At 51.5% G+C, this 26,713-nt stretch overlaps 1 protein-coding gene across 1 annotated transcript; it reads left to right on the top strand.

Moving 5' to 3' along the window:
* The first annotated feature begins 1,976 nt into the window (after positions 1 to 1,976).
* On the top strand, positions 1,977 to 22,501 carry Tns4 (tensin 4). The gene is made up of 13 exons (XM_036197583.1): positions 1,977 to 2,014; positions 5,150 to 5,669; positions 10,946 to 11,318; positions 12,788 to 13,215; positions 14,749 to 14,835; positions 15,141 to 15,266; positions 16,576 to 16,668; positions 16,803 to 16,880; positions 18,206 to 18,277; positions 19,023 to 19,191; positions 19,775 to 19,843; positions 20,067 to 20,093; positions 21,653 to 22,501. The coding sequence occupies exons 2-13, from the start codon at positions 5,243 to 5,245 to the stop codon at positions 21,792 to 21,794; spliced, it is 2,091 nt and encodes a 696-aa protein (XP_036053476.1). The 5' UTR covers positions 1,977 to 2,014; positions 5,150 to 5,242; the 3' UTR covers positions 21,795 to 22,501.
* Positions 22,502 to 26,713: the final 4,212 nt, after the last annotated feature.

Genomic DNA, 26,713 nt, shown 5'->3' with positions numbered 1-26,713 from the left:
TTTATATAAAACAGTGTACTTGTGTAGGACCTATACACATCTTCTTACATAATCAACTCATTTGTAGATTACTTATATCTACTATAATGTAAAATTTTAAAATAGTTGTTATGCTTAGGAGATATTGACGAGAAGCCTGTACAGATACAGTTTTGTCCAATCCTCAGTTGGTTGTTGTGGAATCCAGGGATCGGGAGGAGGTGATTGTAATTTTCTCCCAATGCGGAAGCATCAGGACCAGTTTGCTGCAGAAGGAAGGATCCGACATAGTTAAAGATGAAGTCACACCAATTCTCCTCACTCACTTTCAGAAGATGGCCGCAGAGGGGTCTCTCCTGACTCCATCTATGAGTCCGGTGTCACCCTCATGCCAAAGCCAAAGATATTACAAGCATAAAACAGTGACAGATCAATAGCCCTCCCTCACGAGTACAGGTGCCAAAACCTTCACCAAAATGCTATCACATCCAAAGAGAGCTAAGCAGCATAACAAGAAATTTACCCCAGGTGTGCAGATGATAGAACATAACCCTTCAGGGCAGCAGAGTGAGGAAGACAGTTACCAATACATAGACAGCATCCCCTTCAGAATGCTGGTTGTGTGGAACGCATGGAGTGGGCAGAAGGGGCTGGGCAAGGGCTGGGGGCAACTGAAACTGAAATCAATGTTCTGGGCTAGTTAAGCTGAAAGAAGTGGCTGCCTGTGAATCAAAAGTGCTAACTTCAGAGAGAGAAAAAAAAAATCAAATCCAGGGTTTCCTACACGCTGGGCAAACAATATATCAACTGAGCTACATACAGCTCCAGGCTGCCTCTCCTCCATGTAGCCCACCCTCCTTCCACCCAAGAATCTCAGCATTTGTTCCTCCCACCTAAAGACTAAGGCTGCCTTGGCTTGCAGTTCGCCATTTTCTTCATTCATAGATACATTGTATTCACCAAGGCTGGCGATTGAGGGATCATATGGATACTTGCCGGCCCCTTTCAATGCTACTCTTTAAGAAGAGAAGCCTTGTACCACTTTGTCCAGCTTCCTTTTGTGGCGGGCACACAGGCTCAAGGTGGTTCTGCAAAACCACAGGGCATCAGAAAGCAATCCAGAAAGCAGACTGCAGAGCCTAAGAGGGACGCTGGGCAGCTCACTCTCAAGATCAGCCCACCTGTGTCACCATGTGTCTCCAGGCTCAGAACCTGCCCAGATAGGGCTCTGCCACTCATCCTGGCTGGACACTGCCTCACAACATCCTGAAGACCCTGTCAGAGAGGGAGTTGGAGTCATGGGGAAGGAGGAGGTGACTTCCCGCCTCCCCACCTAACAGAACTTCCTAGGAGGGTGAATCATCGAGAAGCAGGACAAGAAGCCCTCCAGGGCCTTCCAGCTTCCTCCCCAGTGTCAGAAGCCTCATTCCCAGGCTAGAGGTAGCCTTCTGACAGGATAGAAGGTTAGGAAAGATAGCAAGCATGTGAACCTAACAGAGGCGTCCAGATCCACAGGATAGGTCTGGGGAAGGGTCTCCACTAGTGTTGTTTACCAAGACCCAAGCTCCCCCTTCTCACTGTCTCTGCCAACCCACGGTTTCCTCACCACAGGGCGAAGGAAGCCTGCCGCACACCTTGGTCTGGGCATCCTCCTGATCACATGGTACATAGGAAGGGCCAAGCTGGGAGCTTGGGGCCCCCTACACACACACCCTAACCGGCGCCTGCCAGGCCAGCCCGCCACTCAACGCCCCCCCAAACACACACACACACACACACACACACACACACACACACACACACCCCTCCCAGCCTGTGACTGCCCCACCTGAGCAGTTGGAACACCTCTGGGGCGGGGCCGGCCACTGTCAAGGCCACGTGTAGGGCCTCAGGGGAGAAGGGGGGGGCGGGTGGAGGGCGGGCTGTTCTTAAGGCGGGTCCTGAGGTTTGCTGGCGCCTGTTCTTGTAACTTACCTGGGCTCGGCACAGTTTGATCCCGGGAACCATAAGTGAGTGCAGCAGGAGCCGTGCATAGGTAAGTGCCTTTACTCACTGGGGTAGGGGAACCCAGTCCAGCTCATAAAGAGATCTAAGGCTGCAGTCAGGGTGCAGGGGAGAAGCTGGCCTGGGGTCTTGGACACCTGGTTAGAGGCTGGACAGACCCAGGCTTCCTAACTCCCAGGCAGAGCACTAAGCTTTGAGACGGGCAGGACTAGGCAGGTGTCCACTGTCCGGCAGGCCCTGCCTGCTGCCCCACGGGAGGCTTCCTGGATCTTGGGGAAGCAAGGGACAACCAGGAGGTAAACTTAAATGATGGGGATCCTAGGGTTGTGCTTTGAGAAATCTGGGATTTCATCCTCTGCTTTCCCTACCTGGACTTGTACAGGGAGAGGATGAGCAGAGAGTGAAGCAAAGTATGACCGGAAGGCTTTCCCAGGGCCGCAGGAGTTCCCTGCCCCAAGAGTTTGGGGGAGGGAGAAGGGAAAGAAGCAAGAGCTAGAATCTGAAGAGGAGAAGGTAGGAGGGAGCTGTAAATAGGGCAGAGCTAAATGGAATCCTTCCTAAGACACACACACATGCACATGCACACATACACAGACACACACACACACACACACACACACTGAGCCCAGGCGCTCCTGCCTAAGACCTAAGACTTAGACTCCTGGGAGTTGCTTGGAGTGTCTAGCAACATCCCAGAGGGTCAGACAGAGCCCGTGTGGGCTGACTTGAAAGGGGAAATGAGGACCTGCAGAAGGTTTTCCTGTCCTCAGCCTCTCCATGGATGCTCAGTACCGGCTGGTTCCAGAATCCCAAAAGGAGCTGAGGTAGGAGAGACCCACCTGTGACAGAGAGCAAGAATACCCACCATGAACCCCTGGATACCCACTTGTAGCCCAGGCAAGCCCCTCAGCCTTGTCAGTGCTCCCCGCTCAGAACTGTTGGGAAATAGGGTCAAGTGTCTGTTACTATCAGGTCACTGTCAGATAAATAAAACTACTATGATCTGTCCAGAGAGGAAGGTGCCCTATCCACAGGAGCACAGAGGCCACCTCCAGATAAGCATGAGGGCAATCTTGAGTCCTGGTCATGGGGGATACTCAACTTCCAGTGTGCTCTGCCCGGTGTCCCCAGCTTCCTCTGTGGGCCTGGCAGTGAACCCTGCAAGCTCCGCCTGGCTCCCTGGACTCTTGGAGACTATGTGGGAAAAGCTGTGTCTTGGGCTCCTTGTCCTCAGCTGCCCCAAGGAAGGCGCTCAGGCCAGCTCCCTTCCACTGCCATTTATAGATACGCTTCCCCACATCAGCATGCACCCCCATCCCAGGACCCAGCCGAGAAGTCTGATAACAAAGCCATAGGAGCCTGGGGTGAGGAGCAGGGGTGGGGTGGAGGTGCAGACAGGCCTAGCTTTTTGTCATTCGGCATAGCATGGCCGCTCTACCTTTGAACTCCATGTGGCTGAAGAAGTTAAGATCACAAAGGGCCAAGGCCTAGATTTGAATCCCAGAGATGAAGCCTCTGTTGGTTCCTTTGGGGGTTTTGTTGTTATTTGGTTGGTTGGGGGGGGGGTAGGGGATTGAGACAGGGTCTCCTGTATCTCCAACTGGCCTCCAAACCACTGTGCAGCTCCTGATCCCCCTGCCTCCTCTGCCTCTCCAGTGTTGGGATTACAGGTGTGTCACCATACCCAGTCCCCAGAGCTTTCTTGACTTTGGTGAGTCTGGGTGTCTTCAGGGGCACAATGGACTGAGGACAGGCTATGGATACATGAAGGCTGAATTACCAGGTGCAGCTGTACATGGCATGGTGACCAGTGCCTAATGGGTGCTCTGTAACTGGGAACCCCTTATGAGGGTGCCGTACTCTGTAAGCCACAATGTCTAAGTCATCTCCAGAACTGTCCAGTGGTTTCTCCTGCAGCACCTTGCGGCTTCACGCTCTGACATGGGAGGCAAGCAGCTAGCCAGAAGGGCTAAGGTCAGCGTGTCTCGGTCCCACCCAGTTTTCTCACTGCTCTGTCTCGAGACCTTTCTCCTCCTCCCCCACACAATCTATGAGAAACAGGTTTGTAGCATCAAGGTTAGACAACAGGAAGAACTTTCCACAGGAAAGGAGACAGAAAGTTAGGACATTTACTTTTCTGGATGAGCCCCCAGGGAGTGACCGTCATTCGATCCTATCACTACCCAGTTCAAAAAAACACCCTCGTGGCTTTCTCTTACCTCCAGGGTTTGAATTGTCAGCCCTGAGCTGAGCCTAAGAGTCTCAGCAGAATCTAGCTAGCCCACCTGCCCCACCCTGTCCCTCCATCCCAAGCGCCTCTGTTTCTTGGATACCTTTGACTTCCCATCTGGCCACTGGGCCTTTACACATGCTAAACACTGCTTTGAACACTGCCTCTCCTCCTCATTCTTACCTGCTATGACCAGCTAGCTCCTTCTTTTCTGGTTTTGCATGTCTTCTTCCTTCTCCACAGAAGTCCTCCCAGGCCTTCCCAGCAGTCCCCTGAGTCCCCTAGTCCCCAAGTCCCCAAGTCCCCAAGTCCCCGAGTCCCCGAGTCCCCGGTGATACTATTCACAGCTGCTTGCCTGCCTGCTTATCCATTTTGCTTATCCATTCATCAGCTAGCAGGCCACCTGGGGTCCAATCCTGCTCTGACATTGGTTGCCTACATGATCGTTGAGCCAGCCCCCTGTATCTCTGTTCTTTTCATTGCAAAAGGGGATAATAGTGGTACCTACCTCATCAGGTTGTTATAACATCCTGAAAGGGCTTTATGTGTCACTCTCAGAGCCTCTGAACCTGGTAGTTCTCATAAACATGCATTTATGTTATGTTCTCATAAACAGCTAACATGCATTTAGAAATATGCACATGACATAATAAGTGATTAGCAATCATCCTTTTAAGTCATTTAACCATCACTTGCATAGGCTTAGCTATCCAGGCATTGTCCTCAGCATATTATTAATGTTAGCTCATTTTTCAAAAGAGGGAACTAAGACAGGAAAAAAAAAATAATTCCTTTGTCCAAACTTACACAGCTAGTGAGTGTCAGAGCCAGGGAGCCAACAGAGTCTTTAACTGAATGAGCTGCTCTGTTCTTCACTGAAGAGCCAGGCAGGGGCTTCACCTCAGAGGTCACTCAGATCCCACCCTCCTCTTTCAGGTCCTTGGAGCTCCCACGAGGAGGATACAGCTCTGGGATAGAAGTGAGGCTGATCAGAACCCAGAAGTAAACCACTACACTCTCTGCCCCATCATGTCCAGCTCCCTGCTGGCTGGAGGTCACGTGGTCAGCTTGACTCCCCATGAGGAATCCAGGATGGCCGTGCATCCAGCCCCCAGCCCTGGCCTCCCAGCACTGTGTCCTTACTACACCACTGAGAGCTGGGGAACCCAGCCTCTGATGGCCCCCACACCCTGCAAAGGCACCTCCAGCCGCTTCCAGCAGGCCCAGCAAGCAGAGGCCAAAGCTCCCTGCTTCCTGCAGCATCCTGGGGAGCAGGCCTCAGGGACCTCACAGGACCTCGACTCCTGCATTGACATCTCCCTGGAGACCCTCAACCAGATGATCCTGGAACTAGACCCCACCTTCCAGCTGCTTCCCTCTGGGACTGCTGGTCCCCAGGCTGAGCATACCAGCAGCGTCACCTCAAGGAGCAAGAAGGAGGAGCCTGAAGCCGTAGGTGAGGGTTTGGGACACAACCAAGAGGGGAACTGGGAGACAGAGCTTAAGGGCTCTTCTGTGGAAGCTGAGGCACAGGGGTCCTTAGCCTATGGGGAGTATTATGCAGCCCTAAAAAACTTCTAACCTTTCTGATTTCTCTGCTGTCCAAAAGGTATACAGATTTCCCTCATTATCCAACTCTGTCTGGTCCCTGAGTTTAGAAACTGATAGACTCTAGTTTCATGTCTTACTTATTTATTTATTTATTTTAATGAGAACTTGATGTGCTAGCCTGTGTAAGTAGTTCCCACAATGATGTGCACATAGTAAGGGCTTCATAAATGCAGAGTCCCTGAGCCTTACTTAAGTTTTTGATGTTTCTCTTTATAGCCTAACTGTGGTCCCCTGAAATTATTGTAGGACTTCTAGGTAACCCCTAATCCCTGTTTAGGGGAACACTTCATAGGAAAGGCCCAAAGGAAATAGATGGGATGAGAGAGAGACACAGAACACAGGAAGTGGGATGCTGGCTCCCTGTTTGGGAGGCAGAAGACCTGATTTGAAGCATCTGCCCATTTCCATGGTGTAAATTCTCCCAATTCGGAGCTACTGACAGGACGTCACCAAGTGTAGAACTGAAAGTGAAGTCCACTGCTTTGCAGAACAGCGAGGTACATCAGAGGGCTAGCGGCACACACCTGGAACCTCAGCACCAGGGAGGATCTTCAGTTCTAGGCTAGCCTATACTACACAGCAAGGCCCTATCTCCAAAATGGAAGAAGGGTTGGGAATGCAGCTCAGTGATAAACTAACCTGTCCTCAGTGAAAAAGAAAACAATAAAATCTACTGTATCAATATAATAGCCATAAGTCTCAAAGCACACATAATAGTAAAATAATAGGGATGTATGGGTTTTGAGTGTGTCTGACCTTCCATATAAGTTTGGTTTTTGTTTTGTTTTGTTTTGTTTTGGAGACAAGAGTCACTGTGTAGCCCAGACTAGTTCCTACCACTCCACCTCCCCTCCTGAACACTGCTACTGGTCAGCTTTTGTTTTGAATGTAAGTTACTTCACTATCAGTTTGCAGAATGCGGTTGTTAATAATGACCAAGTTCAGCAACCAGCTAGACAACATCTGAAATCGGCAATCTTCAGCTCGTAACAAGCTAGTACAAGCAGACACCAGTACACATAGCCAGGGGAATCTGGAAAGCCCTGGGTGCCGATTCGGTTCCCCACACTTGAAAAATCTCCAGTGAATTCCGGGAATGAGGGAGGAGCAGATGCATCCATCGGGCAGACAGAAAGGTCAGGTCCCTAGGGGTCAGATAGCAGGAACAGGAAGTGCACACAGAACCCAGGATTGACATCCACTTACTGAGCACTTACTGCATGCCAGGCCCTGTTCTGTGCTGAGTATCTTCTACAGGATCTCATGTAGCCCAGGCTGGCCTCAATTATGTCAAGTAGCCCAGGATAACCTTGAATTCCTCATCCTCCTGCCTTCTCCTCTCAAGTGCTAGGTGTGAACTGCCATGCCTGACTTGTATGGAATCTTCCTAGGCTACCCCACCGAGCTGAGAATTTGACTCCATTTTACAGATGAAAAACTAAGTGAACGTGGGCTTGAACAAAGAACCAGTTTAGCCTATCCCCTGGGTTCAGGCTGGCCTTACGACCTTATTTATGCAAGCTATTGACATCACCTCTAATGTCTTTGATTCCTCATCTATAAAGTGGACAAAATAAGAGTTCTGACTTCCAAGAGTACGTTGGAGATGAAGAGAAAGGACTTGTTGCCTGTTGGTCACAAGTCTTGGTGCACTGAGCCATGATAGAGTGGGGGATTGCTGGACATCCAGCCCCAGGGTGGTTTGCGCTCTGAGATAGAAGCCAACTCAGCACCCAAGCCCTCTGGCACTCGCCAGGGGACTCTGGCCCCCCATCTCTTCCGTTCTTCCCGCCAAGCCTAGAGCTGTCTTCTCCCACAGTAGCCTTCTGCTGCTGAAGGCCAGTCATGGCCACATCACTGCGGGGTGGCGGGGGGGGGGGGGGAACCGCCCTAATTTACCATTGGCAGGAGCCAGCCCAGGGTTTTAATGTTCATGCCCCAAGGCAGGGATTCCACCCGGCCAAGGCTAGTTGGGGCAAGATCGGTATTAGGAGTCCACATGCATAGGGTGGGGTGCGGGGTAGAATACAGCTAGTTCTTTCCTCCACCTAAGGGCTGGTGAAGAGCAGAGGGCTGACCGGGGCAGTGGTCCCCATCAGATTTTCTGGGTACAGCCTGCCACTAGAAGCCAACTCTGAGGAACAAGGAATGCAGAAAGGCTGGCAGTGGCCACAAGGTCATGACAGCCTCTGCCAGGCTGCCTCCTCCTCCTCCTCCTCTTTTTTTTTTTTAAGTCTTGCTTGGTAGTACAGGCTAGCCAGAACCCAGGCAGCCTCCTACCTCAGTCTGAAGTGCTGGACTATAGGCACCCTCACCTCCCTTGTTCCTTTTGGTAAGAAGCAAACAGTCCTCTCTTCCAACCCCTGCTCACATGCTTCTCACACCCCAGAACTCTTTCCCCCTAAGACAGCAGGACCAAGTCAGCATCCTCTCAGGGGACTGGTCTTCCCTCCCCAAGAGTGGCAGATGCCCGCTGTGCCCATCTCAGTCTCCCCAAACTGTCCTGTGGGCCACTGTTGCTGATGAGAAAGTGCTCACGGTCCAGGACACTGCAGGTAATTCTGGGTGAGATCCCTTACATCTTCACATCCTCAGTGTGGATTCAACAACCCCACTCCCCCGTACTCACTCCTGCCATCCCATCCATCCTCCTTTGAGGGACCCTGTCATCAGGAAGCAGGAAGCAGCAGAGGTTCACCCTGCCCCTTTCTCCCCCTTCGGTAAAGCTCAGCCACGGAGCTTGGCCATCCTCGTTTGACTCCACCCGCACAGCTGCGTAGATTTTTTTTTTTTTTTTTTTTTGGTGGGGATTAACTCCTGTGATGCATAGTTCCTGCATCTGCCTATGAAGAAAACCATGGTGATTTCATTCTATAGATATGTTAACTGAGGTTGAGGAAGGACGCCACGGTCCTCAGTCACCCCCTACCAAGTGGCAGATCAGGAATCCTTAAAGCCCTAGTTCCCTGTTTCTTTCCCTAAAGTGGAATTTGAAATCTTAGAGGAAGCCCACGTGCTTCTCCGCTGAAACTCAGCCCCCACCCTCACCCCCCTTGCCTCCTGTTCACTTTTCTTTAGACTTGTCCTTCAGAGTCTCCATCCCAGAGGGATCCTGGCTCCTAGACCCAAACACCATCTCCCTTATCCTCTCTGCGACCTCCCACCCCAACCTTGGATCATGGCCTCACATTTCATTTTCCAGCAGTTTCTGCCAGGCAAGGCTGTTTGCCAGTCCCGAGGGCAGGCTGTTTAATAACCGTCTCTCCTCCCCCCACCCACACGCCCTCCCTTCCCCGGCCAGGCCTGCGGCTGGCGCCTGCATCCACCCTACACTGCCGAGACTTGCCCCACAGGCCTGTAAACAGCGGCTGCACCCCAGGGATGGGGTGGAAGCCTCCTTCTCCCCAGCCATATCCACCTCAGTACTAGAGGGGGGTGACTCACAACTCAGGTCCCTCCCACCCTGCTCAGCTCCCAGGCAAGGTCTTAGATACTTTTTATGACCCATGAAGTTGGGGGCTAGGAGCCTCAGCAGGTCAAGAGACCCACACACCAAGACCAACACCAGAAGGGCCTTGGAATGGGATCCCCAAGAGTTCCTCTTCATCCTGGAAGAGGCCACTAACACAGCTCAGGGGCAGAAATTAGAGCCCTCCACTCCTTTAGTTGTGCGGCCTTGAACAGCTCACTCAGCCTAGCTGAGCCTTGAGTTCGCATTGGTTACATGGGGATCCATGGCATTTCAATAGAGCTGCTACAACAGGACAGGTAGGTAGCAGCTGTGTTGCGTGCTAGCAATTGCCTGTCTTCGGTAAAAGTGAGGCAAGAAGCCTCAAATCTCCTCCCACTTAATCTCCAATCACCAGCTACCTCCTCTGTAAAAACAATGTCTGGCCTGCCCAAGGGCCGTTGTCAGGGTCAGAGGTGGTTATGGGCATAAACAGTATAACGTCTTTATAAAAAGAGAAGTTGGGGCCAGGGATGCTGCTCAGTAAAAGGGCTTGCCTGGCAATCCCCAGTACTCCAGACGCCACAGAAAACTAGATGTGGTGGCTCCTACCTGGGATCCCAGCACTGAGGAAGTAGAGACAAGGCTATCAGAAGCAGTTCAAGGCTATCCTGGGCTACATAAGGAGTTTGGGGCTAGATTGTTTCTTGAAAGATTTTTGTTTCATTTTGTTTTTCGAGATAAGGTTTCTCTGTGGAACAGTCCTGGCTGTCCTGAAACTCACTCTGTAGACCAGGCTGGCCTCGAACTCACAAGGATTTGCCTGCCTCTGCCTCCTGAGTGCTGGGATTAAAAGTGTGCACCACTACCACCCAGTGATTTGTTGTTGTTGTTGTTGTTGTTTGTAAGTGCAGTAAAGAAACTTGCCAGCATTCTGGAAAAATCTATCTCACCCTTAGCTCTCTCTCAGAGCCTACAGTGTAGTTCCCCCAATACCTCTGTTACTCCATTTCTTAAGCAAAGATACCCATTTCAGCTAGTGAGGGGCTCCCTTTGGACCACCAAGAGCGGCTGGTAGGAATGTTCCTTCCTTTAGAAGGCCCACCACGAACCAGGCTCCATTCATCCTGTGCTTGAGCCTCAGCACCACCCTAGAAGGCTGGGTGTAGACCACGGCTTTGCAGATAAAGAAACTGAGGCCAAGAGAGGTCTGGAAAGTTACTCAGTGCCTCCTGGCTGGAAAGTGATGACGTCAAGATCCACGCCCAAGTGTGTGTGACTGCAAACCAGGCTGTTTCTACATCCCCCGAACCAGCAAGCCTGAGTCAGCCCACCAGCCCTGTGTATCTTGATTTAATGCTCACTTCCACCCAGTACCCTGGGGCTCAGGCATCACAGGCTCAGCGGAAGGAACCATGAGTACCCGGGGAAGGCTGGGCTGCACCGTTTTGAATAGGGGAGGAATGAGCTGTTTTTAGTAAACTGAGTGCTCTCCAGGGCCCTACCCTAATTTCCATCCTGGGAAGCCATGGAAAGGACTCGTTACCCTCTAGAGGGGGGACAGCTCGTGTACCCCTAATTTCCACCACCTTTACCAGACAGCGTTCCACCCATCAATCCTGGCTGGCTCCTGGCTTTCATCAATGCTTTCTTTCTCTCCCTCCCCGCTAAAGATATAAAGTACATCGAAGTGACCTCCACCAGATCAAGGTGCCTCGAGGGTCCCCAACGCTGCTCCAGCCTATGTGCCACCCCACCCTTTGGCTCCCCACGCAACGGCAGCCTCCTTTTCTCCAGAGACATCCCCCGAGAGACCCGAGGCAGCAGCGAGAGCCTCATCTTCTCTGGGAACCAGGGCAGGGGTCCCTCACCCCACACCCCATCTTCCCTTAGCAACTCCAGCCCCGGCCGGGAAAGCAGGACCTCAGGCTCTCCACTGGCAACTCCTCCAGGTTGGGAGAAAGGGCCGAGGGCCCCACAATGGGGCAGCAGGGTCTCTGTGCTGTCAGCCAGCCCCACGTCAGATGTCAGCTATGTGTTTGGAAGGTAAGTTCTGTGGTCATGACTTGGCGTGCACAGCAGCACACACGTAGACATGGACACACACACAACAGAAGGGCACCCTGTTCTGTGAGCAAAATGCACAGGCATCAAGAGTTAAAAGAATACGTGTTGGGTTGGGGATTTAGCTCAGTGGTAGTGCGCTTGCCTGGCAAGCACAAGGCCCTGGGTTCGATCATCAGCTCCAAAAAAAAGAATACATGTTGTCTGGGCTGTGGTGGCTCACTCCTTTAGTCTCAGCATTCAGGGGAGGTGGAGGCAGGCAGATCTCTCTGAGTTCCAGGACAGCCAGGGCTTCACAGAGAAACCCTATCTAGAGAAAAAAAAAAAAAAAAATACACGTCTTTTCTACCATCGCAACCATTTCTATCTCAAATTCTCCTCAAAGCATTTAGAGCATACTTCAGTGTTCACAGCTTCCGTTGACCTTTTGAGAATAGTACTCCATTATTGAGACACACCTGTTTTCTTTCCAGCCCTCACATGACCCATCTGGAGGGAAGGTTATTAAACTTCAGGGGTGGGAGCTGGAGAGGTTGCTCAATGGTTAAGAGCACTCACTAGTGGCCTGCCTGCTCTGGCCTAGGACCCGGATTCAGTTCCCAGCACCCACACGGCAGCTCACAACCATCTGTTTCTCTGGTCCCGGGAGATCCAATGCCCTCCTCTCACACCTGCAGGCACTGTACACACACAGAGCACAGACGTACATGCAGACAAGACCTTCACACACATAAAATATTTCTTTAAATTAATAAGTACATCTCAGGGGTGTACACAGACTTGGGGAAACGAAAGTCTCCCTTCCTGGGCCACTGGCAAAACCTGGTAGGAGGGGCCAACCTCCTGAACCTTATTTTCAGTGGTCCCAGGTCTCTGATCTTAGGCCTCACAGTAGAATTGCACAACAGCCCATCCTGCTTCAGGATGACCAAACCACCAGACCTCAGTCCCTCCCACACCCCGACTCCAAAGGCACTGGCCAAGGCAGTCCCTGGCAAAGGAGCCAGAGATCCTACCACCATGCTTGCTGGCCTAGTGGTGTTTACCTCCTCCGGCTAGAACATTCTGCCTGCACCAGCCACAGACATGTCCAGCCCAGGTGCTGCAGCCTCTCTGCAGGCCTTTTGAGAGTGATGAGTAGTGGAGATCCTGCTGTCTGTGACAGTTCAGTTAGACCACTCTGTCTGGGAAAGCTGAGAAAATCCAGGCTGGAGGTTAATCCCACTGCCTAGTTTAAATGACAAAAGATCCTTCGATCCTAGGGAGGTTCTGCACCCTGCTCCATCCTTGGAATTCAGATGGGGGTACTCTTTGTTCTGAGTTTGGGGTAAAGGTATATGCAATGCTCTATTTGACTCAAGATGGGGCCCCCAGAGGGCTAGATTCCAGAACATAGCTCTGGCCCCGAGTCACCACCCAACATCCTAATTCCCATCTACTTTTCTCTGCAGCAGTCAGTCCCTCCTCCACTCCAGCCTCTCCAGTTATCAATCATCTTCAAGATCCTTGGGAAGTCCAGCCAGCTCCGCTTCCAGCCTCCACAGCCTGGACCGAGGGTCTCAGTACGTGAGACCCAGTGATGCCCAGGTTCCCAGCAACAACTCCATACCGAACACGGCCAAGTCTCAAGCAGCCCACTGTCCTCCAGTAGCCAGGGAGCAAGCCAGTAGCTGCCCCCCATCTGTCACCAACTCCATGGTGGACATACCCATTGTGCTAATCAATGGGTGCCCAGAACCACAGTCTCCCCCGGCCCAGCGGACACCAGGACACCAGGGTTCTGTCCCGCCTGGGGCTACATCTCCCAGTCACCCCTGTCAGGCCACCAAGAGCCACAACCAGACTCTACCAGATGGTCCTCTCACTGCATCTCCAGAGGGTACGTTGTAATCCAACATCTTCAGCATCAGAGGGTTTAGTTAAGGGGACTAGTCAAAGACCAAGGGGACTTGGCAACAGCCAGTTGACACTTTCATTGACTACCCACTTTTATTGACTACCACAATATTGGTACACCGAGCATTGTGCCAGGGTGTGAGGACACACAGGGACACACAGATGGACACAATCTAGAAATAGTGGTCCAAACCAAGACTTACCGTAGAGTAGGGTCCTCACAGAGGTATGGACGTTTCATAGGTGACAGATGGATGGAGTGGCTTAGGCAACTTGAAGAATGGAGGAGATGATGTCTGAGCTAGTCAGCAACCAGAGGAAGGAGAAAAAGGCATTCCTTGCATGGATAGCTGGGACCTATGGTTAAGAAACTAAAGCAAGGAAGAAGAGGTGGGGTCAGCAGTATAGACGTAAAGGCTTACCCTGGCATCTGTGTGGCAGAAGGATTGCCGGGCTAGAACCAGGGCTGGGCAGTTGGGGTGAGGGAGGAAACGGAGCCAGACAACCTTCAGGCCATCTGAAGAAGAGGCTTGGTGACTAACTGGCTATCCGGAGAAAAGCCAGAGGGTGCATCATTCCTCACTCTGACGTTCATGAATGACAAGAACATAGGGGGTGGGAGGCAAGCAGGGAGTGGAGACGATGCATCCCAACACAGATGGCTGAAAACCACAAAAGAGCAAACATCCTCCTTCCCGGAGCCTGTGACTGTAGACATCCAGAGAACCCAAAGCGGTGAATACAAGCTGAGCCGCAGCACCCTCAAGGCACACACCTCCCATGAGCAGAGACCCAGGGACGGTGTCCCAGACTCTCCTCTCTCAGCCATCTGCAGGCAGAGCCTGGCTCCTCATCGGGGGTTCCCAGGATGACTCCTGTGTCTGTGAGCTGTGCACTATAGTCCAAGGCTCACTGCCCTGAAAGCAACCCAAACAGGAAAAAAATCCACACCTCAGCTATGCCTTTAACAACAACAGACTTTATCACCTGGGGGCCCACGGGCCACAGGGCACATGTGAAACTCAAAGAACCCCTTTTTAAAGTGGGTTCTCTCCTTTCACCTTTACGAGAGTTCAGGGGATCAAACTCAGGTTGTCAGGCCTGCATGCCAGGAGCTTTTATCCACTGGGCCATCCTGCCAACACTGTTTCCAGCTTTTGTGATAGAGTCTAATTCTGTAGCCAAGCTGACTTTGTCCTCAATGCAATCCTTCTGCCTCAGCTTCCTGACTCCTGGGATTATAGCCAAGAACCATCACTCCTGGTTTTATGTTGTGTTAGGGGTCAAACCTGGGGCCTTGTACATGCTAGGCAAGCACACTACCCACTGAGCTACAGCTCCAGTTGAGTTTCCTCCTTTAGGCTATTTGGAGAGACCCTGGAGATGGGCTCAGAAAGGATGAGTGAAATAGGATCTCTGGGAAGAGGAGCAAGACAGGCCTCCAGCATTCTCTCTGGTGGTCTCTCAGCCACCCTCTATTTAGCCTACAGAGTGCCTCTTCTCTGCCTGTCTCCAGGTCCTGCCAAAGACATACAGCCCACCATGAAGTTCGTGATGGACACATCAAAATACTGGTTTAAGCCAAGCATCACTCGAGAGCAAGGTAAAGCCAGCACTGTGCTGTAGGGGACAAGTGACCCAGTGACTGGCCTGTACTGTGCAGCAGGCAGACCGGGGGCCCCGGGTCATGTGATGAAGAAAGTGGCAAATAGCGTCCTGAGGAAGGGTGGGTGACTTGCTGGCCTCAGTAGGAAATAGGAAGTAAGCAAAACCTGCAGAGAGTAGACAGGAGAAAGGGCTTCCTGGGGACAGGAGGTGGTGTGACTTCTCTCTGAGGACCCTGTGGGGATGGATGAGAAGAGAGTGTCGGTGTAGAGTGGTCCGGCCTCTAACCAAAGACTGTTCCAGCAATCGATCTGCTGAGGAAAGAGAAGCCAGGTGCTTTCGTCATCAGAGACAGTTCCTCTTTCCGAGGCTCCTTCGGTCTTGCCCTGAAGGTACAGGAGACGCCAGCATCTGCCCCAAACCGACCAGGTACGTACCTTTTGCTGATCACCTCAGAGTTCTCACCATGGTGGAGTCTGTCCCGGCTTGACAGTGACTATCAGGATGACTCCCAGGAGGAGAGTCCACCTCCTAACTCCCCTAGCCACCCTCCAGCACCTAGGCACCATGAGGAGCATCTCTGAAAGGCTGAGATGCTCCTGCCTCCCCAGATTCCCTGATCCACCCTTGAAGAAGGGTAGAGAAGGAAGCTCCTAGCCTCTCCTCAGCCTGCTGTCTTCTGGGCTCTCCTGTCTAGCCTGGATTTACCTCCAGGAACCTAATGTGATTAATGTACGTGTGAGCTTATCACACGTCCTATATCTTATCATTCATGTAATAATTTATCATGTGTTTAATAAATAGCTCATTCTGCTGGGTGGGGCCTTTAAACTCAGCACTCAGAAGGCAGAGACAGGTGGATCTCTGAGTTTGAGGCCAGCCTGGTCTACACAGCGAGCTCTAGGACAGCCAGGGCTACACAGAAACTCTGTCTTAAAAATAAAAACAAAAAACTAATCCTGTGTGACAGAGCTTATCACATGTGTAATTGCTAATAACATATGTGTGGTATTATGTTTGCTGTCCTATGATCTCACGTGCTTATCTGGTAACTCAGCACATACCTCTCCGCTTGGTCGACCACGTACCAGACCCTGTGTAAGGAATCAGGCATGTAGAGGAGTCACGCACTGGGGAGATAGCTGAGTATGGTTATGACAGTGCTACAAGGTGTCACTTAAGCATAACTGTGATTGAGTCTCAGGGGAGGACCCCCAGGGGAGGAATTAAGACATAGATTGAGGATGGAGCACCCAACCTTGTGTTCTTAGCAAGGGTTTTGGGGGATTGGCTCAGTGGTAGAAGATTGCTTAATATGGGTTACAGCCACAGCATGGGGCGGGGAGTGAGGGGGATCAGTGACCTCTGGGGCAGGTGATGGTTTTCAAGGAAGCCTTTCAAGAGGCAATGAGCTCAAATGGAGGAGGAAGTTGTGGTCACAGCGGGGTCAGAGGGCACCCTGATGCCTGTCAAAGACAGCCCTGCTCCTGCAGGGATGAGCTGAAGGGAAATAATGGCAGCTGGGATGGGCTGGGGGGAGTTTCTAAACACAGACTCATCTGAGCGAATGCCCTGCCACCTTGGAGCCCATGAACATATGCTTCCTACGTGCAGCTCCACAGGGTGGCAGAGGCTAGCACTCGAGCCTCGCAATGGACCCCAAAGAAGTGGGTCGGGTCATGTGGGCCAGGCTTTGGCTAACACTGGGCTCTGAGACAAAACTCCTCCCTTTGTCTAGGTGAGGACAATGCTGACCTTATACGTCACTTCCTGGTCGAGTCTTCAGCCAAAGGGGTACACCTGAAAGGAGCGGATGAGGAGCCCTACTTTGGTAAGACAACCCCCCCCTCCCCCCCCCCCCCCCCGCGCCTCCGGGCCTCAGGGCATGGTCTCCTGCACCATGAATGGGGTTTGGAAAAACCCTGGGAAAGCCTTACTCACTCAGGGCTTCCTGCTCCTTTGCAGGGAGCCTCTCGGCCTTCGTGTGCCAGCACTCGATCATGGCCCTGGCCCTGCCCTGCAGACTCACCATCCCACAGAAAGGTAGGTGGCCGGGTCGGACCCGTTGGCTCTCACTAAAAGTGGCCACTTCAACCTTGTTTACGAACTTTCTTAGGGTCAGTATGACAAGTGCCTGCTGTGGGCTAGGTCCGTGTCTCTCCATTTCCCACCTGTGAGAATTTAAGGTGGTTCGCTCCTCTGGGCCCTGTTGTTCGTCCCCCACCTCCCCCCACACACAAATAAGAACAACTATCTCTAGACACACCCAAAGTGTCAGCGCCCAGATTCAGTGAGATTGTTCAGGCAAGGCTTACATCACAGTGCCTGGCCCAGAATCGACCTTAGACCAGGGGTTCTCAACATGTGGGTCGTGACCCCCTCGGGGGTGGTGGGGGTCAAATGAGCCTTTCACAGAAGTCGCATATCAGGTATTTACATTACAATTCATAAGCAGTAGCAAAATTACAGTTATGAAGTGGTAACGAAAATAATTTTACGGTTGGGGGTCACCACAACATGAGCAACTGTATTAAAGGGGTGCAGCGTTAGGAAGGTTGAGAACCACTGCATTAGGGAGTCAACAGCCTTCTTTGAAAGGATTAAAGGGCTTAAATCCAACAGTTTGGATGAACAAGTCTGATATTATTTCCCCCTACACATACCACTACTACCACCCTAATAACTCTTAGCCATAGCCCCATTTCATAGGTAGGTAATGATGAGGTCATGGTCTTTACCTATAATCCCAGCACTTGGGAGACTCAGAAAAGGTGAGCAGGAACTTGAGGCTGTGTGTAGTGAGTTTCAGTCCAGTTAGCACACTACAATAAGGCTGATGAAAAGAAGGAAGGAAGAAAACACATGAGGGTCTGGGCTTAAGTAGCTGGTCCACAGGCCCACAGAGTCCACCCCAAGCTCAGGTCAGCAGCCTCATCCATAAGATGCAGCCCAAGCTCCCAGACCAAGGGCGTTATCTCAGTCGAGCAGGGGTGAAGTGGAGAGGGAGCAGGGAGAGCCCTAAACAAGCCATGGAGACACAGCCTCCCTACTCTACAGAGAGCCTGGGGTAGGGGGCGGGGTCCGAAAGAAGAGGTCAGGAGCTTGTGAGGGCAAGGTCAGAGCAGCAGGCCCAGACCTGGGAGGCGGGTGGGCAGAGGTGGGAAGGGATCAAAAGGCTTGCAAGCTAGGCAAAGTGGTCCTCATTTCTCTAATTGAGGCACTCACACCTGGCTTCCCAGCCTGTCACTTCCTGGCTGTGGGGGCGGCTGCGGGAGGTGTTCAAAGGGATTCTTGAGGGCTGTTCCCCTGAGAGGGGTCCACTCATTCCTCCCTCTCCCCTGGGGGCATTTTCCTTTGCCTCTGTTCAGAACTGGGAGGCGCAGAACCAGCCTTGGACTCCCCCACACACGGCCAGACCTCTTGCCTAAAGATATCAGCTGGTGAGTGGTATGGGGGGGAGGGGGAGGCACCAGGCTCACAGCGCCCGGATACCACTTCCCAGCCCTCCGAACACACACACACACACACACACACACACACACACACACACACACTCCCACAAGCCCACACATGCTTCCCATTACTGCTTTGTTTCTGCAGCTTTAACAGCCTGCTGCACACACCCCGCCTCGGCCTCATAAACCAAGAGATGAGAGGCTGCCGCCGTGGGCCAGGGGGGGAGGAGAGAGGACTGGGCACGGGGAGGGGGTCTGGTAAGCCGACACCCTTGCACATATTGTACACATATCTGTAATAGGGTCTCTCTGTGTTTGAGATTCCTGCCCTGGTGGTGGTCTCCAGGTCTGGACCCTCTGTGGGGGATGAGGTCTGAATCTCAAGGATTTCAAAGGTCCCCACTTCCAGAGGCCAAGCCACCAGTGATGGCTCCTGCTTTGTGCTCCCCTCCCTCAAAGCACAGCAGCTCACCTCCTCCGGTCCCTTCTTTCTCTCCCTGTTCTCGTCAAGGGGGTGGGATAGCCATGGGTAAAGGGAAAGACGTTTTGGCCACCCCTGGACTCGCAGTCCGTTTGGTGGCTCTAAGAGGCTCCCACTGGATTTCTGAAGAAGAAAGGCATTCCCTCTGCCCCGTTCCTCTCCCTGGGCACAGGAAGGATCCAAGCCCAGTGATATACACACACTATAAAACCTCGGCTACAGGCCTAGCTCAATATCTGTATCCCACAGGTTGCCACACGCTGTACCTGAACTCTGTGAGTGTGGAGACCCTGAGCGGAGCCCTGGCTGTGCAGAAGGCCATCTCAATCACCTTGGAGCGGGATGTCCTCCCCACACCTACTTTGGTCGATTTCAAAGTCACTGAACAGGGCATCACTCTGACAGATGTCCAGAGGAAGTAAGGGCCTCTACTAGCTCCTGGGCTGCAAAGCTAACAGAGCAGAGCTGGAGGGAAGACTGGGGACAAAGGTCAGGGCCCCGTATCTGAAAGGGCTGGCAAATGCTGGGTGATACCAGACAAGATCCCTGCCTTCCCTAGGCCTCCCTCTTTGAGACCAACAGGGATGAAGTTAGGCAGTTCCCATTGGGTACTGATTAAGTCTGTGTGTAGGCCAGACACTAGTGACTCCTCAGACACAGAGTGGAATGAGCTCACCCCAGGATTTGGGGATTCAATCTAGCCAAAGCCTTCCCTTATTCAACCAGGAGGGCAAGAGTAGACCAAGCTGTAAAAGTGAATGGCATGGGCTGGGTGGGCAGCAGAAGACCCCAGTATAAGAATATAAGGCAGGTGTAGTCCGTGGAAGGAGAAAGACGCAGCCTGTGTGCCCAGTACCAGTAGTCAGAGAGAAAGCATACAGGTATTAAGACCCTACGAGGACAGGATGGGGGAGCTTTGGGGGAACTAGAAATCCTGAAATGGGGGCATGTCATAAGAATAGGCCCTCACCAGCCTGGCTTTTCTTCCTGCATTCACCCAGGCTGTTTTTCCGACGCCACTATCCACTCACCACCCTCCGCTTCTGTGGAATGGACCCTGAGCAACGGAAGTAAGTTCCAGGTTGAGCTGAGCTAAGAAGGCCGTGCCAGGCCTTACGGTATTTGCTGACTCTGGGATCGAAATAGCAGAGACAGCCTGTGAACCCTAAGAGGTCGGGAATCAGGCCCAGTGGAGCATGGTGGAGGTGGAGACACAGATCTCACTGTTTACTGGGGTCCTGAGGCACAGGGTAGAGCCCTGTCACTCACTCCTATCATGTTCCTTTCTTTCAGGTGGCAAAAGTACCACAAGGCTTCCAGGTAAGCCCCTCCCACCACTCAGTAGCTCTAAGAGGTGGCCCTGTGCCAGAGACCCAGACTAAACAGAAGGAGGGTGGGCCAGGTGTGGTAGCATATGCCTGTAATACCAGAATTTAGGAGGCAGAGGCAGGAGGATTACTGTGAGTGCAAGGCCAGTTTGGTCTATATAGTCAGTTCTATGCTAGCCTTGTCTCTGTAGTCAGTTCTTGGCTAGCTAGACAGGGCTACATAGTGAGACCCTATTGTAGGTGGAGGTTTCTGTCCCACTAGGAAGCTCCCAAATAACTACAGAGTCTTATTATTAATTATAAATGATTGGCTGATAGCTTAGGCTTGTTACTAACTAGCTCTTACAACTTAAATTAACCCATATTTATTCATTTGCATGCTGCCACATGGCTCATGTCTTGTTACCTCATTTTCTACATGTCCTGCTCCCTCTGTGTCCGGCTAGTGACTCTGCCCTTCTTCTTCCCAGCATTCTCCCAGTCTGTCTCTTCTGACTAACCTCTTCCTGCCTAGCTATTGGCCAGTTGGCTCTTTATTAAACCAATGAGAGCAACACATCTTCACAGTGTACAAAAGGATTATTCCACAGCACCCTATCTCAATAGAAATAAGGAAGGAGGGGAGGGAAGGAGGAAAAGAAGAAGAGAGGAAGAAAGGGAGTTTCCCTTTTGTTCTTTAGAGCCTTTGTGGTGCCGGGCAGTGGTGGCACACGCCTTTAATCCCAGCACTGGGGAGGCAGAGGCACTCAGATCTCTGTGAGTTCAAGGCCAGCCTGAACTAGCAAGTGAGTTCCAGGAAAGGGGCAAAGCTACACAGGGAAACCCTGTCTCAAAAAAAAAAAAATAAAAGCCTTTGTAGTATGGCTCTTACAAGATCCCCTAGTCTGGAGTCACAGGTGTCATGCCAAAGGTACAGGTTTTATCTCAGAGATATATAGATGATGGTCAAGTACATCCTTGCTCTAATGGAGCTTCCAAGTCTTGTCCTTAGGAAGCCTCATTCAAAATGGAGCCCCAAAGCCTAAAATAAGTGATTGCCCAGTCTGACAGGGGAGGCACCTTCTTCCTTTAGCTGTCCCATTATAAGAAGGTGCTGAAAGTGCTGGAGAGATTACTCAGTGATGAAAATGCCTGCCACTCAAGCATGAGGACATGAAGTCAGATCCCCAGAACCCATGTAAAAAGCCAGACAGCGTATCTATCTATAACTCCAGTGCTAGGGAGGCAGAGACAAGCAGCTCCTTAGTGCTCATTGGCTGGCCAGCCTAGCCAATCAATGAACTCTAGATGCAATGAGAAACCTTGTCTCAGAATTAGTAGGGAGCAATTGAGGACGACACTCAACATCAGCCTCCACGCACATGTACAGACACATGCCATGTCCACACAAACAGGTGCACACCACACACACAAGACACAGATGCTAGATGCTGAAGCCAGCTGGCTTGGGGAGAGACAGTTAGGCTCAGGCTGAATGTCCTTCCCTTCCAGCCCTCCCTCAACATGATGCCTCACTAGCCCACAACCCCACAAACTGTCTTCTCTCACCAGGATCTTTGGGTTTGTGGCCAAGAGCCAGACAGAGCCACAAGAGAACGTGTGCCACCTCTTCGCAGAGTACGACGCAGCCCAGCCAGCTTTCCAGGTCATCAGCCTGGTGACTGCTCTACTTCAGGACACAGACAGGGTATAGGAGAAGGGAGTTGCCTGTGTACCTTCCCTGACATGTCAAGAGACTTGCCCTAGACATGGAGCTATGGCCACATGGACAGACCTGACTGTTGGACCTGAGGATCAATCAAGTTGAAGCCTTTGAACCTGCTGTGACTTCACCCAGCTCTTGGGCCTCCGTCTCTTCAGTTATCAAAAGAGACCCATCCCCAGGACAGCTGTTCCTCGGAGACTCCACTGGGAACCTTCACTGTGCTCCTCTGTGCTGCTGAAGCCCACCCACATCCAAGACTCCCTGTGTAGAATGCCTGCAACGACCTCCTGGCTTTGTTAGCTTGAACATTCTCTACGTGGCAGGTTGAGCCAGAGACCTATGACCCCTGCCTCATGGCAAACAGCAGGTGCTGGGTTAGAACCCGTAGGTTTCCTGGCTGGAAGCTGGTAATGATGTGTGCAGTTTGGGGACAGATTCCATTTCCCTCACACCTGTTTCTTTCCTCTTTTTGCTGGAGATCTACCTGCCCAGGATTCTTTTGTTTTCAAAAGACTGAAAGGTTTAGGGATTGGGAATGTAACTCAGTTGATAGAGTGTTTGCCTGACATGGCTGAGGGCTAGGCTGGATCACCAACACCGCAAACCAAGCACAGCGGTGAATCCTTGATCAGAAGAAGTTCAGGGTCATTCTTAGCTACTTAATGAGTTTGGCCGGTCTAGCTACATGAGACTCTTTTGAGAGAAAGAAGTGGACACACACACACACACACACACACACACACACACACACACACACAGAAAGAGAGGGGGGGTGAGTTTCAGTAGTTCTCAAATCTCACCCGATGAGCATCAAAGCCTTCACTGAGGAGACCATACTCCAACTCGGGCCTGGGTGTACCACTCCAAGAAGAGCTGCTGTGGGAAGAGTAGGCGATTACAAGGTCCAAAATCTATGATGAAGAGGAGACAGGGTCGAGGGTCTCAGCCAGAGCAGCCCTGGCAGCCACGGCGCATGCACCCTACAATGCAACCCACTTTAGCATGCTCTGGGGGACCCATCGGAGGCAGCCTGTCCGAAAGTGTTCAGAGTCGAGCCTGAGTACAGAACAGGGGATGAGTTTTTGTACCCCTTGCTTCTTCCCTTCTGCAATCAAGATTCTGTCAGTGTGGCCCTCTCTAGTGAGGTCTTCAAGATGTCTTCCCATCTTGAGATCTAGTTGCTGCTGTCTGATCAACTCCTAGCCATCTGGTGGAACTTTCTGGATTCCTTTGAGTTTAGGTATAATTTACAGAGGTCTTAGGATCTTTTTCCTAAGAGCATAATAAGAGATCCCTGGTCTCTACAGTTACAAGCTTGTGCGCGTGTCTGGCTCTTTCAACTATTCTGTGATGTTGGCCCAGGATTCTGAAGGCTCGCTTGGCTGTGGCTGTGGGGCTAGCTTAATAGAAGACCCTTGTCCCCATAGTCAGAAAAGACTCGACTACTCATAGTTTCACTGTTTAGCCCCTCCTTCCCAATACATTGCAAATGAATACCAAAACCACCCCATCCCCCTCTGTGCTTTCAATTTCTGGCTAAGCAGGTGCCCCAGAGCAGGTATCACTGACATTGTAACCCACATCTGATGGATGGGGAAGAGAAACCCTGTTGCTTTAGTAGAGATACGAGTGCATCTCTCTGCTCCAGCTCCATTCTGCTGGGTCCTCCAGCCCCAACACACACACACACACACACACACACACACACACACACACACACACACACACACACGAGGCCCCCTGCACCGTGTGGCATCGCCAGCCTTACAACCACAAGGGGGCAGCAGAGAGTCAAGAATGCACAGAGGCGGCTTCCCCAGCTGGTTGGAGAAGTTGGACCCTTTCCCTCCCGCACCCAGCCAGCCCTGCAAAAGGTGCTGCTCTTCTCCAGCCCACCTGCCTCCTTAGGAGACTATTCCACAGCATGCGAGGGGAAGCTCACAGAAGAAGCCCACTGTAACTCAATGTGGAGCAAGTGTCTGTCCCTCCTATCAGCCCACAGAGCACCATCGTCTTTGGCCAAGGTCAGACCTGAGGGATTATGATTTCCACTCAGGCAAAGCACATCAGACTCGGGGTGGGGGGGTGCTAGGCTAGAGGTACAGGCTAAGACCAGCCCTCCTAGCATTAGATCAGGGTCCGAAGGATATTAGCAAAGTTTTCCCAGTTAGCACCCAATTCTAGGCTTAGTCGGGGGAGTCCTCCACACATACACACCACCACCCCTCACCACCCCACCATGTGCCTCATGGAAAATAAAGTTTCTTTGCATGATAGCTGGTCCTGGACACTCAGCTACCTCCTGAGTCCTGAGTAGAAAGGGAGACCCAACAGAGTGTAGGGACATACTTGAACACACCATGTGCATGTACTGTCCACTAAGGCCAGAAGAGGTATTGGAACTCCCCTGGGGTTAGACAGTTAGGAGCCACTGTGGAGTGCTGAGCATTGAACTTCTTGAGCCAATGCTCTGAACCACTGAGTTGTCTCTCCAGCCCCCATGGTAGTGTTGTTGTTTTTAATAGTGTGGGTGTGTGAATTCGGGCATGTATGGGTACGCGCATGGCATATGGTATGTGAGGAGGTCAGAGGACAATCTTAGATGTGAATCCCCACATTCTACCCTGTGTGAGACATGGTCTATTGTTCTCGGTTCTGTACACCAGACTAGCTGTCCAAGAGCTTCCCAAGAGCCTCCTGTCTTTGTTTCCCATCCCCCCATAGGCGTGCTGGGATTACAGATGTGGACTGCTGCATCTGGCTTTATGTGGGTCCTGGAGACCCACGTTCTAGGCTTCAATATTGCATAATGACAACTTTATCCACTAAGCTACCTCCCTTGCCCTGTTGTTGCTGTTAAATTTTTATTTTGTTTTGGAGACAGGGTCTCACTCTGTTGCCCAGGATGGTCTGAAATGAACCACCACACCCAGCTGTGAGAAAACACTTTCTTTCCTTTTCTTCTTTCTTCCTTCCTTCCTTCCTTCCTTTCTTTTTTCTTTTCTTTTCTTTTCTTTTTAAGACAGAGTTTCTCTGTGAAGCTCTGGCTGTCCTGAAATTCTGTACACCAGGCTGACCTAGAACTCACAAAGACAAAGATTCATCTGCCTCTGGAGGGCTGGGGTGCTGGGATTAAAGGCATGTGCCGCCGCCACCCTTGAGAAACCACCTTTTACTGGAAGGGTTCCTATGTGTTCATTGCAATGAGGAGGGAGTTTTGTGTTTAATCCCATTCTTCAGATTAGGAAACTGAGGCTCGGAGGTCACCTGCCCAATAAGTAGCAGGGAGACTGAATTTCTGGTCCATGCCAGTCTTCCTCTCCAGCATTCTTTGGCAGGTAAACATGTGTGTGTGTGTGTGTGTGTGTGTGTGTGTGTATGAAGCACACGAGTATGAAAACATGTTATATTCAACATGGCTACATATAAAGTCCACAAGGAGCAGATGAAGGAGGTCCAGGGCCACCAGGACCTTCAGTGCCTGGTCAAAAAAAAAAAAAAAAAAGATCTAGGGAAGGATTTTTCCCCATTTTTAAAGAATGGCTCAGCTATTAAGATCCCTGGCTATTCTTACAGAAGACCCAAGTTGGCAGCTTACACATGGATAACTCCAGTTCCAGGACATCTGACACCCTCTTCTAGCTTCCACAGGCACCAGACACACATGCAGTACACTTACATACACATGGGCCAAAGAAAGTAATTACTCTTGGTGGAAAAACCTTTTGATGTCTCCCTGTTACCTCTAGGGTGAAGTCCAAATGCGTTGCTGTGATGCCTGTGCATTGCACAACCTGATCAACAGTACACAGTGGTCCTGAGGCTAACCTCTTTTGTCTTGTTTTGTTTAAAGATTTACTATGTGTTCTGTGCTTTAGAAGTATGGCTATGGGGCAAGAGACAGGATCTGAGGCCAGGGCTGTGAGTCGTGTGAGAGGGTAAGGGATCTGTGAGAACTCGGAGTTCAGAGCAGGAGAAGAAACGCCCAGAAGAGGGGTTCTAACCCCGCTTGGTCTGGGCCTCAGTCCTTGTTTCTCCATGAATTTCGGAGGACCATGTGGAAAAAAACAGACTGGAGATCCTGTCACCTCAGCACGAGTTACTATAACAAACTACCACATTGCGAGGCCTCAGACATTAGATACTGACTTCCAATAACCCTGGAAGCTACGTGGGGAGAGCAGGGTACAGCATGGCCAGGCTCTGTGGGATACCTTCCCTGCCTCAAAGACAGCCGCCTCCTCACCATGTGCTCTCACAGGTTCATCCCAGTGACTGCAGGAAGGGGAGAGAATTCACACTTCTTAGAAAGCATTGGTCCTGCCAGGCAGTGCACACGGGTTGGGGGTGGGGAGGTTGCTCAGTGGGTAGAGCACTCAGGGAGGCAGAAGCAGGGAGGGAGGGTCCACTTCCAGTTGACCGCCAGCTTAATCTCCTGGGGTTACATAGTGAGACCCTGTCTCACCCACCAAAGGATGAAAAATACTGCATGCTGAGCTCTAGTGTAGGGAATGAAGAAATGGGGTTGCTGGGGACAGACACCCTCTGTCACCAGCTCTAGCTGCTCAGGACGTTTCAAAAAACCCACCCCTTCTATTTCTACCTGGAAATCCGCACATCTGCCCCTGAGCCTCCCACTCTTGGGGGCGTTCAAACATCAACACTCCTTCCACTGTGAATCCCTAGGGAAGCACACTCTCCTGCCACCAAAACTGTCTTTGAGACCCAGCAGGGCCAGGAGAGGAGAAGAGAGGACAAGAATTCCCTGGTTCTGCTGCCCTAACATCCACCAGTAGGCTTTTGCTCAGCTGTCTCTCTTTTTATCGTTCTTTTATTCATTCAGCAAACACTCACTGAGTATCTACTGTGTGCCGGGCTCAGGAGAGCTAAGGGGAAACACATAAGAA

Source organism: Onychomys torridus, chromosome 8 (assembly GCF_903995425.1).
Source record: "Onychomys torridus chromosome 8, mOncTor1.1, whole genome shotgun sequence".
Classification (NCBI taxonomy): Eukaryota; Metazoa; Chordata; class Mammalia; order Rodentia; family Cricetidae; genus Onychomys; species Onychomys torridus.
The sequence above is the reverse complement of the archived record's forward strand: the minus strand, read 5'-3'. Positions and strand labels throughout refer to the sequence as shown.

Bases quoted from the DNA above. Each gene is read 5' to 3' on its own strand.
- Tns4 (XM_036197583.1), top strand. From the start codon at position 5,243: ATGTCCAGCTCCCTGCTGGCTGGAGGTCACGTGGTCAGCTTGACTCCC. The intron at 5,670-10,945 runs GTGAGGGTTTGG...TCCCCGCTAAAG, and splicing joins GGAGGAGCCTGAAGCCGTAG to ATATAAAGTACATCGAAGTG. The intron at 15,267-16,575 runs GTACGTACCTTT...CCCTTTGTCTAG, and splicing joins ATCTGCCCCAAACCGACCAG to GTGAGGACAATGCTGACCTT.